This window comes from Artemia franciscana, chromosome 6 (assembly GCF_032884065.1).
Source record: "Artemia franciscana chromosome 6, ASM3288406v1, whole genome shotgun sequence".
NCBI classification, from domain to species: Eukaryota; Metazoa; Arthropoda; class Branchiopoda; order Anostraca; family Artemiidae; genus Artemia; species Artemia franciscana.
Genome location: NC_088868.1, coordinates 32,753,681 through 32,766,218, shown reverse-complemented (window position 1 = coordinate 32,766,218; position 12,538 = coordinate 32,753,681). Strand labels below are relative to the sequence as shown.

General features: G+C 33.8%; 2 protein-coding genes and 1 long non-coding RNA gene across 3 annotated transcripts in view; 2 read left to right on the top strand and 1 right to left on the bottom strand.

The window, feature by feature from the left end:
- LOC136028334 (guanine nucleotide-binding protein G(q) subunit alpha) overlaps nt 1–9,405 on the bottom strand; it is a 97,196-nt gene extending 87,791 nt beyond the window's left edge. Inside the window, exon 1 of the mRNA XM_065706117.1 lies at nt 9,042–9,405. Within this exon, the coding sequence (XP_065562189.1) occupies nt 9,042–9,159 (118 nt within the window). The 5' untranslated portion in view covers nt 9,160–9,405. The remainder of the gene's footprint in view (nt 1–9,041) is intronic.
- Nucleotides 1–12,538, top strand: part of LOC136028546 (uncharacterized oxidoreductase YjmC-like) — a 584,142-nt gene that overhangs the window by 224,770 nt on the left and 346,834 nt on the right. The gene's annotated exons all lie outside the window — the stretch shown is intronic.
- Nucleotides 1–12,538, top strand: part of LOC136028335 (uncharacterized) — a 62,344-nt gene that overhangs the window by 35,291 nt on the left and 14,515 nt on the right. Inside the window, exons 2-3 of the long non-coding RNA XR_010617809.1 lie at nt 4,798–5,178; nt 8,751–8,913. This is a non-coding gene — a long non-coding RNA (uncharacterized LOC136028335). The remainder of the gene's footprint in view (nt 1–4,797; nt 5,179–8,750; nt 8,914–12,538) is intronic.

Below are 12,538 nucleotides of genomic sequence, written 5' to 3'. Positions count from 1 at the left end.
AGCTCGAGTAAATACTTTGAACCCCCACTTGTGCAGCTTGTTTTGGAGATACAGCCACATAACAGATCTTCCCTTGAATGTGATAATCTGTTCATCGATACTGTGTCTTTCTTCAGGCTCAGTTCTCATCAAATTTTCTTGCAGCAGGTCAACTATGGACCTCACCTTAAACAAAAGATGATGTCCAGGATCTGTTTTTGGCTTGCACTTATTGTTGTCATTGAAGTGCAAGTACCTTCGGAACAATGTGAAACGGTCTCAGGACATCTTTCCAGAGACGAGAGTATAGTTCAGCTCTTTCTCCCAGCAGAGCTTGTAGCTAGGCAATCTTATTATTCCCATGTAGAGAGTTATTGAAAGGTAAGAGTAAATCTCTTGCTTTGACATCGATGAATTTGTTGTCCTTCGTCATTGCATAGCGATTCGTCTCTAACAATATCTTATCAGTCATTTCATCAGAGTAAAACATAGAACAATATTCGGCTGGGGACATGGACTCTGTTGGTGGGGGATTATATTTTCACATATAACTTGCTGATATTCAATACAAGGTTCAAAGTCCTTGCAACACCACTTGTATTCGCCCCTATTTCGTCGGTTTACCTTTTTGGCTGAAGGTTGCTGATCTTCAGTTGCCCTGTCAGAGCTAGTAGAGGGCCCAGGTTCTTCAAGATCATGGGACTCAAGAAAGTTATCGGGAGGGGGGCTTTCTCACATCGGTTCCAGCTGTGTTAACTCGTAGAAGTTGGTTAGTTCAGGGTTCAGCAGTAAATACTGGCTATTACTCTCGTCATCACCAGAATCTGAAAGATCCAACATCTCGGAAACATCTCCATCTTTTAGTTCCATAAGCATTTCTAGGGCTTGTTCTGGTTCAAAATTTCGCCAAGCGCAAGTTTCGCGACTTCTTTAATGCCTTCTCAAACTTGTCACACATCTTGAAAGATACTTTGGATATAAATTCGTTAAAACATATTCAAATATATTAAATACACTTATTATTTTCCTTCAATGTTCTTTCATGAAATAGCCGTCAAGTTGCTGACCCTTACGGACGGATATCCTTTCAAAAGGACAGCTTGTCAGAAACTGGTTCATACACCAGCATTGTTACCGTTTGATCCTAGCCTCTTATGAAATCCTAATTTAACACTATCTAACTAAACTCTGATTTTTTTCTAGAATTTTTGAAAGTCATTTAATAATTTTAATAATGTTTTAATCAATACCCACCTTTCGCCCCTTTTTGGACCTCTCTCACCAATCTTGACCTATCAACTGAACCGAGTGTCACACCACCTTGTGCAACATTTTGTTTGACGCTTCATGAACTGCTGAATCATATAAGAGATGGGATATGCCGATTGAAACCATACACGAGTCATTGCTACCAATCAAACATGCTTGTCCTTTTAAAAGGACATCCGGACTTAAATGGTTAAAATTAAAAACTGGTTTTTACTGCCTAGTAACTAGTGGTACACCACCTTATCTTTTGAATGAAATAAAACAAAAACAAAGTTTTTTTTCAACTGAAGGTAAAATGCAACATTAAGACTTAAAAAAAAATTATTCCATTTACGAGGGGGGTTCCTCAACCCTCATCCATATGTTAAAAAATGTTAAGTGCTTCAAAAAAAGTTTCATATTTCAATTAAATGACCCTTGTGTTTCAAGAGTCATTTTTAAAGAAATAGGTAAAAAAATCAAACTTAAGTGTGAAGAGCAAGTGTAGAGAAAGGGCAGCTAACCTCACATACAGAACGATTTCTGTTTGTTTTAAGTTTCAACCTGCCAGTGCAAAAAGGCGGGTAGCAAAGTAACAATGCTACTTGGCAATTTTTAATTTTATTGGCAGATTTTGTCTGAAAATACCATTTTTACATATGAAAATACTTTTTGCTCAAAGAAAACCTGTCAAAACAAAGATTGTGCTGCTAAATTATCAGCAGCTTTTGGAATTCTGTCAAATTCTGCTACTGGCAGCTTTGGAACTCTTTAAACACCCTAGTTTCAACATTGCTCCTTACTTTCAGTGGAAAGAAATTAGTTTTATTATTGAATTTCTGATCATTTTTTGAATCATGCTGGGATTTCTGCCTCCCATCTCTATGAAAAATATCCCCCAGAAAAACCATCTTCCACAAAAGATTTATCCTTCATAAAATTACCCAAAGAAAAATTTACCCTGCAGGAAATTCCTTCGGACAATTATCATTAGTTTCATTGTCATCCTGGGAGCACAGTGATTGGATCTTTCAACTATGCTGAATCAAATGGCTACCTCAAAATTTTGATTGGATGTTACTGGGGAAAAGGGGGGCATGGGAGGACAGCTAGTTGTCCTCCAATGTTTTGGTTATGTAAAAGGGCACTATAACTTTCAATTTTCATTCAAATTAGCCGTCTCCCAATCCTCTAGAACCATTGGTTTGACACAATCACCCCTGGGAAAAAAACAAATAAACACATATCTATGATCTTTGTTTTGGCAAAAAACTTAGATTATTTACCTGAACCATTACTTATCTGAAACCTCTACAAAAAGGTTATTTGTATGCTGAATCTAATGGCATGATTTTCATTAAGATAACTTGACCTGATGGGTGTGCCCCCCCCCCTTTCAAAAATCGAGCAAATTTCTCAGAATCATAGCTTTTCGTGGGTAACATTAAACTTAACTGTTTGACAAAAATATGAGAAGAACTTCCATGCACACAGTTGTAGTGACATCTCTAAAACTAGTCCAAGAGACACCTCTTCCTCTCAGAAACATGGTGGGGCAAAATGTATTTTTTTAGTATCTAAAACCACCCAGAAAATAAAATCTATACCCATCCCCACGCACATACAAGTATATTTACTCAAACAAAAGTCACTAAAAGATCAAAAATAAGGGAGAGCTACAATCAGGAGTATCCACTTTTTAAGTTTTAGCCCTATTTACAATTTATGGTCTTGGCTAAATGTTAAATCTGTCTACATTTTCATATTATTGACTATCACTACTCTTTAAATCTAATTATTTGCATATCAGAGACAAAATGATATTTGAGATTTGTGCTTATAGAGAATCCTTGAAGTTTTACAAGTAGGAAAGGAAAGCATGCAGACACCTGCCTACTTTTGTGTTCTTAATTTGAATGAAGGTACACCTTTAAAAGTCTAGTGCATGGGCTTTTCTAAAGGAAGCAGTAGGCTATACTGGCAAAATAGCAATATCATTGATCAATATCATCACTGAAGCTGGTGAACACAGGACTCGTCCTACTGCTAGCAAGTGCAATTTAAGGTAATTGATTACCTGATCAATACTCTAAATATAATGATTGCTACTATGACATCCATTGGACTACAAGCCTGCAATGAGACTTACAGAGAGTACAGGAGAGGACTAACAAATGGCTGCTTCAGTTCAATACTATCAAATTCAGCGTCATCTATTTTGTCAGTAATAATCCTCACCTCCAGTAAACCATTTGTGACAAGAAATTAGTCCAACATTCAACTCCAACCAGTAATGAACACAGAGTTCTAGGAATACATGTTGATGAGCAGTCGAAGTCTCACCAGCAATGGCAACAAGCAATTTTGAAAGCAAATTCAAGTCTTGGTCTGGTCCAGAGTCTCTTTTAGACTTTAAAAGGCATTTTTTTTTTACATTTTGGTGCATGTCTGGCATCCACCTTCTACAAGTATAACAGCATGTATAACAGAGTAACAGTATAGCAAGCATAAAAGATTTTGGTGCAAGTCTAGCATCCATCTTCTACAAGTATAACAGAGTAACAGCATAACAAGTATAACAGATTTTGGTGCATGTCTGGCATCCACCTTCTACAAATAACAGCAGGTATAACAGAGTAACAGTATGATACATATAACAGATTTTGGTGCAGGTTTGGTGTCCACCTTCTAAATATAACAGAGTAACAGTATAACAAGTATAACAGAAAAATAATTGAAAAAGTCCAGTGACATGCCACCAAATGCATCATAGGTTTACAAAATTTGCCATATGTCAAGAGACTGGAGTGCCTGAAACTCCAGACACTCAAGTTCAGATTCTGATATATTGACATGATACTGACCTACAAGTATAATAGCCAAACATCCTCCTTGCTAATCATACAGGTCAACATCATACTAGAGGAAACTTACAAAAGCCAGCCAAGCAGACAGTGAGGACTATAGTTTAAACAAACTTTTTCACCAAGTGTACTGTTGACAACTGGAGCAGCCTGTAAGGAATGCAGCGAATGCACCCACTATTCCATCATTAAAGTCAAAACTTGACAGAGCAGAAATACATGCCAAGAAAATATGACTGGGATAATCAGTCCCCCTTAACTACCAACTAATTCTAGTTCCCCCAGGGAGTGTCAATGGGCCAATAGCAGAGTGAGTCTCAAATAATTACCACCCTTAACACAGTGCAGAAGACATCCAGCAAGGACCTTAATTTTGCCCTTAAGAACAAATTAAGGTAATTAATTGAGATGTCCCCTAATAGGGCCAGATATAGACCTAGGCTATATACAAAACTGGAAGAAAATACTAAAAATAGCCTAATATGAATTTAGAATGTGACAAAATGCTTTGATTGATCATATTTTCCTGTCTCCTTCTATTCTAATCCATAAACTGTAAATAATCTTTAAATATTACATTGGTCCAACTGTTCTCTTTATTTCATAATTGTGTGATGCAACTGACTATTTTAGAACCACTGCCTATTAATAATTAGAGGCACAATAATTTAAGTAATGGAAACTAATAGATTAATTACCTTTTTAGGGCTATCTCTGGCACTATAAGGGCAGGGAGGATACTGTCATGGCAATACCCATTATATTTGTGTTGACTGTTGTGTTCAAGTGTTGACTGAGGAATCAAATGTTCCTACGTTTGTTAAAGTGTTCCTTTTAAGAGGATTCAATACCTTAAACATCATTTTGTGAGCCTCAACACTAGCTGACTGTCTCAAAGGCAAAGCATTCATTAGCAAATTCTCCCAGGGGACTACTTATCAGCAAAACCTATTGATAATGTGTTATTTGATTATGAAATTTGATAGAAAAGACAATGGAATTGTGTCAGCAAAGTTTTCAATCAAAGCAAGTCGCACCACAAAAATTTGAAGAGCTGTCAAAGTGATCAAAAGACATTTCTTTTGAGGTGATTTTTGGCATTTTCCTAGTAGGTATACATTTTGATTGACAAGCCTTTCCTGAATTTTAAAAAGAAAATTCTACTCTGTTTGATTGAAAAAACTAAATTCACACTTACTAATAAAGTAAGTTGCCCTAAAACTAAATATATCTATCTTCAGCACAAAACAAGAGAAGCTACAAGGTTCTTCTAAGATTTGAGGGAGAGTAGATGTTGGCTTATATTTTTCTGCTGTTTACTCAGATTACTCATATAAGCTCTACAAGTTATGGCAAAACTGCCCAATCATTTCTAAATAGTTTGGCCACACAAACTAAAAAAAAAAAACACTTTATAATGGACAACATGGGGTGATCCTTTAAGGTATTAAATCCCCTTAACAAACCTATTGATTAGACCATAGCCTTTAGAGGCATTATTCATCTAGCTAAATAACTTTTTGAGATAGAGAAAATCTAATAATTTATAAATTTATTCTAATGAGGTCATTGTCTACTGGCTAAAATTGTATCAAAGACACTGGTAAAGAGTCTGACAATTTTGTTTTCTATTATTATTACTTAGCTTGATTTAGCTTGATAGAATCTTGATTTCCTAATATTTTCTTTCCAAATATACTAATCACTTCCTTATAAAAATTATTGAACCCCTAAAGTGACACCTTTTTTCTTATTATTTGCTAGTAGAAAATGGTTACCAAAAATTTTGGAAACTATTTTAAAACAATCATAAATGAAAAGTCATATATTTATGGATCATAAATCATTATTTACATACTGAAAGTGTATTACTTTACTTAACCTCTATCTCTACCCTGATGGATATAATCTCTACCATTTTTGATCATTTTTTCATTATATTGTGACAGGTCAATGCAGTTTAACGAATTATCTATAAAAATACAGCCTGCTACAAACATTCAAATATCTTTTTAAAGAAAAACACTACTTTCTCTCCACTGTTTAATTAGCAATTGCAGTTAACAATAAAGAAAAAAAGACTAATGTAGCTTAGATATATTGAGTGATTGTATGTTTATACATCAGGGCAGGGGGGGGGGGGGTAATATGAAGCAGCACTCTTTTAGGAATGAGATAAGCAAGTATTTGTTTATTTTATGGAAGTTTTTAGAATTTCAGTGATCATTCTTTTTTAAGAGTAAGCTTTCACTTTAAGATCTCAAAATGAAAACTTGAGAAGATTAGTATTTTGAAAAAGCACAAAAAAATGTATCCAGTATTGTGTTCATCTTCTACCTAGCTAAGTAACAGAAGTAACCCTAAATTTGCTGGGGATCCTAAGGGAACCAAGTGTCCAAACAGGCCCCTGGTATGGTTTTAAAGAAGCCTAGTTCCTAGGCTTTGTATGAAGGGTAGTTAGATAGCTAACACCCAGGAGTTGGATAGCTTAAATATCATCCAATAGCCAGATCATTCTAGAATCTCTATTATACAGACTAGACTGAAAATTGTTTCACCATTAGATTTGTCTAAATTTTAGTAAGTAATGTGATTAGGTTGAATATCTTAGCAATAAAGTATAGATAATCTATTATAAACAAATTAAAATCAAGGCAAATGTTGTAAGGCAGAAAATAGCACCTAGAGGGTTAGGGCTTCACTGAAGGAAACATTTGAATAAAATAAAATGAGGACTCTTAGACTCTCTATTTTATCTTCTTTCTAAAAATTATAGATGTTTTTCAGGGAATGTACCCTACCCCTGATATCCTCATATAGGCTATAGCCCAAATTAATATATATTTCTCTTCTGTTTTGCATCTATAAATGCTTTTAGATAAGCTGAGTATCATGTAGGCCTATAGGTTAATTTTAAAATAATCCAACAAGACAATCTAGTTAACAAAAATATAGGCAACTGCATAGCCTATTAGAAGATAAGAATTGTCATTGTTTTAGGGTTTTCTTTAAGTTTGATATATATCCTAGGACTACATCCAGAATTATCAGGTGATTGGAGTGCACTGTCAGAAAAGTGACCATGATATCTACATAAAACATAAAATAAGGAATCTAATAGTACTAACCTACTTTTATTATATTAACATGCCTTCAGAGAAGCCTGAACTCTCAAGTGTTACCAAGCAGAATAATAGAATTAATACAGGTGAGTATGTGAAGGTAACTTTTTATAGGTTTAAATTTTAACTTAATTTTTCTAGTTTGTAGTCAGGCAATTATATCCAACCTAGGGTAAAAGACCTGTTTTTAGGACAGACCACTTTTCTTTGTCCCTATTTTACTACAGCACAATGCAATGTGAGGGTAGATCCCACTTTTTCTCTCCCTTTTTGAAATTTTCACCAATAATTCATTATCATAAATTCAAAATGAGGTCTGTTTTGGCAAGCAAATGATATTTAGTATTTGCACTTTATAGAATAAATATCAAGCCATAAAAGTTGCATTTTTATATTTAGAATACAATCAGCTTTCAGTGAATATGTGAATGAATATATGAATGAATATATATTATGTGAATGAATATATGAATATATATATGTGAATGAATATATATATATGTATATATATATATATATATATATATATATATATATCAAAATAGGATAATTGGTATTTCAGAAGAGGTCCTGGTAAAATTATAGCAGTTCACATAACTGACTGACCAATAAAGTAAACATACCACTTGATGCCTTTTTTTTATGTTCTTTACCAATATAATAATTGCTTCTAATCTAAATCCAAGTTTAAGCACTTTTAGAACTCTTAAATAAAACAAATTTTCAAAAAATTATGACAGTTCATATAACTGAATTACCAATAAAGTGAACATACCACTCAATGCCTTTTTTTATGTTCTTTACAAATATAACTATTGCTTCTGCTGCAAATTCAAATTTAAGCACTTTTTGAGCTCTTAAAAATGACAAGTTTTTAATTAAAGTATGACTTATCATTTGTTTTCCACAAAATAATACTACATTTTCTCAGCATCATCTTTTCCATCATTTTCAAAATGCTAATTTGAAAATGATGCTACATTTATAAAAAAACATTTATATATTTATTAAAAAAAATAATGCTACATTTATAATAAGGTTAGGTTAAAAAGTACTTAAATTTGAATTTATGGTAGAAGTGATTATTATATTTGTAAAGAGCATAAAAAAGGCATTGAGTGGTATGTTTGTTTTAATGGTAAGTCAGTTAGGTGAAATGAAATGCTATGAAATGCTATAATTTTACCAAGGTCCTTCTAGGTAAGTTAATAAACTGATAGTTTCAAATATTTCTTAAATAATTTTAATAACAGCCATATTAATGTAGAGCTTAGATTGTTAAATTTTCATAGATATAAATAATTCTTCTCAATTCCTATTTGGTAACAAGATGTGAGGGTTGTACAACAAGATGTGAATTTTACATAATTTTGCACAATCACACGCAAGTTTTTTACCCTAGTACTAACCATCAACTACTTTAAATCCTCTCTACAATATCACTCAAAATTAGGAATCTAGTATCTATTTTTAAGAAAGATAGCCTTAATCAAAAATTTTTCCAAGATCACTGAGGGTGATTAAATTATTCTTGTAGGGTGTGGTCTAAACTTCTTCTCTAGAAGCTATAGATTTTCTATGGAGGTTCTCATAGAAAGTAATGTATCCAAGAGAGCAATGCACTTTAAGATCTGCAAAACACTTTTCCAAGGATGACTTTAATAGGCTAGCCAGACTTGGAAGTTGAAGTAAGACCAAAGGTATGTTTATCAAAAACTAATTCTCTTTCCAACATAATTTAGGTAAAACAAGTAGTCTAAAACATTTAGGCCTAGGCTAAACAAACAACAAATCAAAATCATGCTGATAAGAAGCACCATGCACTTACCCAGTAAGAGCAACTTTAACTCCTTTCTAGCATTCTGTTTATCTCTTTTGAGTTGTCTTTCAATTTCTTGATTTATCCTTTTCTGCTCTTTAGCTTCTTCAGACTGACAACAGGCCATGATTCAGCGTACTGGATCACAAGGAACCTATTTTGGATCACAAGGCTTCTATTTTGCCTTTGGGGCAGACAATCAAAATAATTCAGCCTATTCTATAAGTAGTCAGGCATTTGTAAAATTTTAACAAAAGTTTATGAGCAGTAAAGTTCGTTTTGCGCAATAGAGAGGCAAGGACACATTTACAAATCACAAATCCTCCCAATATTTTAGTTTTGTCATCTTTTCTTTCTTAAGTCGGTAAACAAAACAATGCCGGTGCTCAAATATGAAATCCTGAAAGTATTTTGATGCATTTACAATGAGAGCAATCCTAGGTCAGGCTAAGTCCCCTAAGTGGGTCCATAGAAAGACTATGTTGTTGTTGACCAAGTATATAAAGAGCTGTAATCTGCATAACATTCTCTGTTTTTTTTAAGTTATAATATATTTGACTTTTATATTCATTGTATTGACCTTTCTATTTCGTATTTATGTTTCCTTTTATAGATGCTTTAATTGTAGTAACTGCATTAACTTCTATTTTTATTGTATTGAACTTTTTATCTATTTATTTCTTCTTGTATTTTTGTATTTTAGCCTTATTTAAGTCTGAGTATGTTTCTTTTCACAGACATTTTAAGCAATATTAGCAGAATAGAGGTGTGATATATATAATAGTGCCAGTGATTTGAGCAAGAACACTCTGTACAACGTCTTAGTACTCTCCCAAGATATCTTAAGTGTTGACGTGGCCTGTGCCAAAATTTTATTTGTGTGTTTCTCTAAGTGACGTGGCTTCATAAGCCCAAGTTTTAAAAGAGGATCGCACGTATACGAGCGGTTGATTCGCTCAAACGTAAACTAAACAACAAACAATCCTGAAAGATACATTCTTATTTTATCAATAATCGGTTTATGGAACTTGTAAACCGTAAACAATAAAATCAGAGGCCAGGGCTTAAGGCTGGACGGACTCGCAAAGAATCTTCCTATACCTCCCATGTTAAACATTTGGAGTTTGCCTGACGTTCCTGAATTAGTGATTTTGGCGGTTTTTATGTCAATAGAAGTAAAAAAATCTGGTGAATATTTTGGCATAATCAAATCTTAAAGCCGACAATTATTTTTTTTATAATTCCAAAATAATTATAAAACCTGTTTCGGGTTTGCATTCTAGATTGCTATGCTTGACATTGTTGTTGTGGGGTATCAAAAAATAGAGCAAAAAATTTTCTATTCATCAATAAGAAGCTTTTTTCTATAATATATACCTCCTGGCTGCAGTCCCTTAAAATACTTTACATATTTGTGTTCCGAACTCAAAATTTCCCCTCAAAAGGTTAGATTGAGCTGTAATTGGAGCATCCAAGAATGCAAAAATTACACCAAGGGGCTAACCACTCGGATTGTTCAGGAGCGATTCAGTCAAGCATTATTTAGTTCTAACCTGTTTAAACAGAGTCTAGAGAAGAAGTAAGGTGCAGACACCAAACTGCCGGTTAATGAATATATAAGAAAATTGTATTGTATAAATACTTAAGGATAAGCTGCGTCTAATCCTAGAGATAAATTGAACACAGCACAAGGGCCGAATAAGAAGCAATGGTTTTATTTTAAAAAGATTGATCTATCGTTTTGGTTTGATTAAAATAAATTCAGGACAAATTTATGTATTGTAGTATAAGTACAATTTTGCATAATCTTCGTACTGAAATAAGAATTAAAAATATATAAAACAAGCTAATTAATAACTAATGAATGAAACAAAATAACTAATGAACGAAACAAAATGTCCCCAGAATATTTAAATTTGTTATAGCAAAACCCGAGTCTTGCTGTAGAACTACCAAAGCAAACTACAAAAGCAGTCAATGACCAGTCTCAAGTCCAAGGCCTTTCCAAGAAACGATCCCACCCCTTGGTAAATAAACCCCAATAAAAATTACCCGTACTAAAGCAGTCAAATGACCAGTCTCAAGTCCAAGGCCTTTCCAAGAAACAATTCAACCCTTTAGTAAGTGAACCCCGATAAAAATGGTCAAAACCTTAATAAAGTTCTTATATAGTTCTTGTTATTGACCACAGTAACATGGGAAAAAAAGAAATATACGAGGGCTCCATTTGCCAAATGTGCAGGCCCATCGTGAAAAGTTGAAATTAAATTATCGGGCTAGAGGCAGACCGCGTTTACCAAAATATATGTTAGAAGACTTAACGGATGCTTCGGTTCACGACAAATCAAGTTCCGAAGGAATTGGAACAAATTCCCCTTTTGTGTTGAAAGTTATCACTTCTGGAAGAAATTTGGGGTCAGACCTTCTAAAAGGCTCACGCTGGATTGTGGATCTGCCTTACCTTTTTGAGAATTATGAAAAGCTCGTGATTCGCCACATGTAAGTTTTTTCTTTGTCTTTCATTTTACGTCATTGATCTACTGCTATCAAAATTATTAGGATGGGGAATTATTCTGGGTTGCAATTAATACAACTTGTACCTTATTAATTCTTGATAATTGTCTTTTCTGCTATAGAGAAAGAATGTTCGATAACTTTTAAAGATATTTTCATCCCAAAACAGAAAGTTAAGAAAGTAACACCATCAGATTCAGCGTATCACAGAACCTTATTGTACAAGTTTCAAGCTCCTATCTACAAGAATGTAGAATTTTGTATATTTTGCCAAAACACAAATCCCAGATGCGTGTTTATTTATTTAATTCTTTTTTCCAAGGGTGATTTTACCGACCCAGTGGTCTTAAAATTTTGCGAGAGGGCTCATTCAAATGGAAATGAAAAGTTCTAGCGCCATCAAAATCCTGATATAGCCATTTTATTCAGCATAGTTGAGAAACCTTATAACTATGTCTTTCAGGACGACTTACTCCCCCAAAGTCCCCATGGGAGAAGCTGCAAGTTAAAAACTTTGACCAGTGTTTGCACATAGTAATGATTATTGGGAAGTGTACAGACGTTTTCAGTGGGATTTTTTGGTTGGAAGGAGGGGTTGAGAAGAGGAGGTTATGTTGGGGAAACTTTCCATGGAGGAATTTGTCATGGGGAGGAAAATTTTCCATGAATGGGAGGGGGCAGGATTTTCTAGCATGATTTAAAAAAACAATGAAAAAATAAATATGAAAAAGTGTTTTCAACTGAAAGTAAGGACCAGCGGTAAAACTTAAAAAGAGCAAAAAATATTACATATATAAGGGGTTCATTTCCTCCTAATCTCTCACTCTTTACGCTAAAGTATTTTTTAGTAATTTCAATTATTTATTCTACGGCCTTTGTAATTCAGGGTCATTCTTAAGGATTTAGGACAAAATTTAAGCTTTAGTGTAATGAGCGAGGTATTGACAAGTGGGCGAGCCCCCCTTATATACGTAATAGATACCTGCGAATAT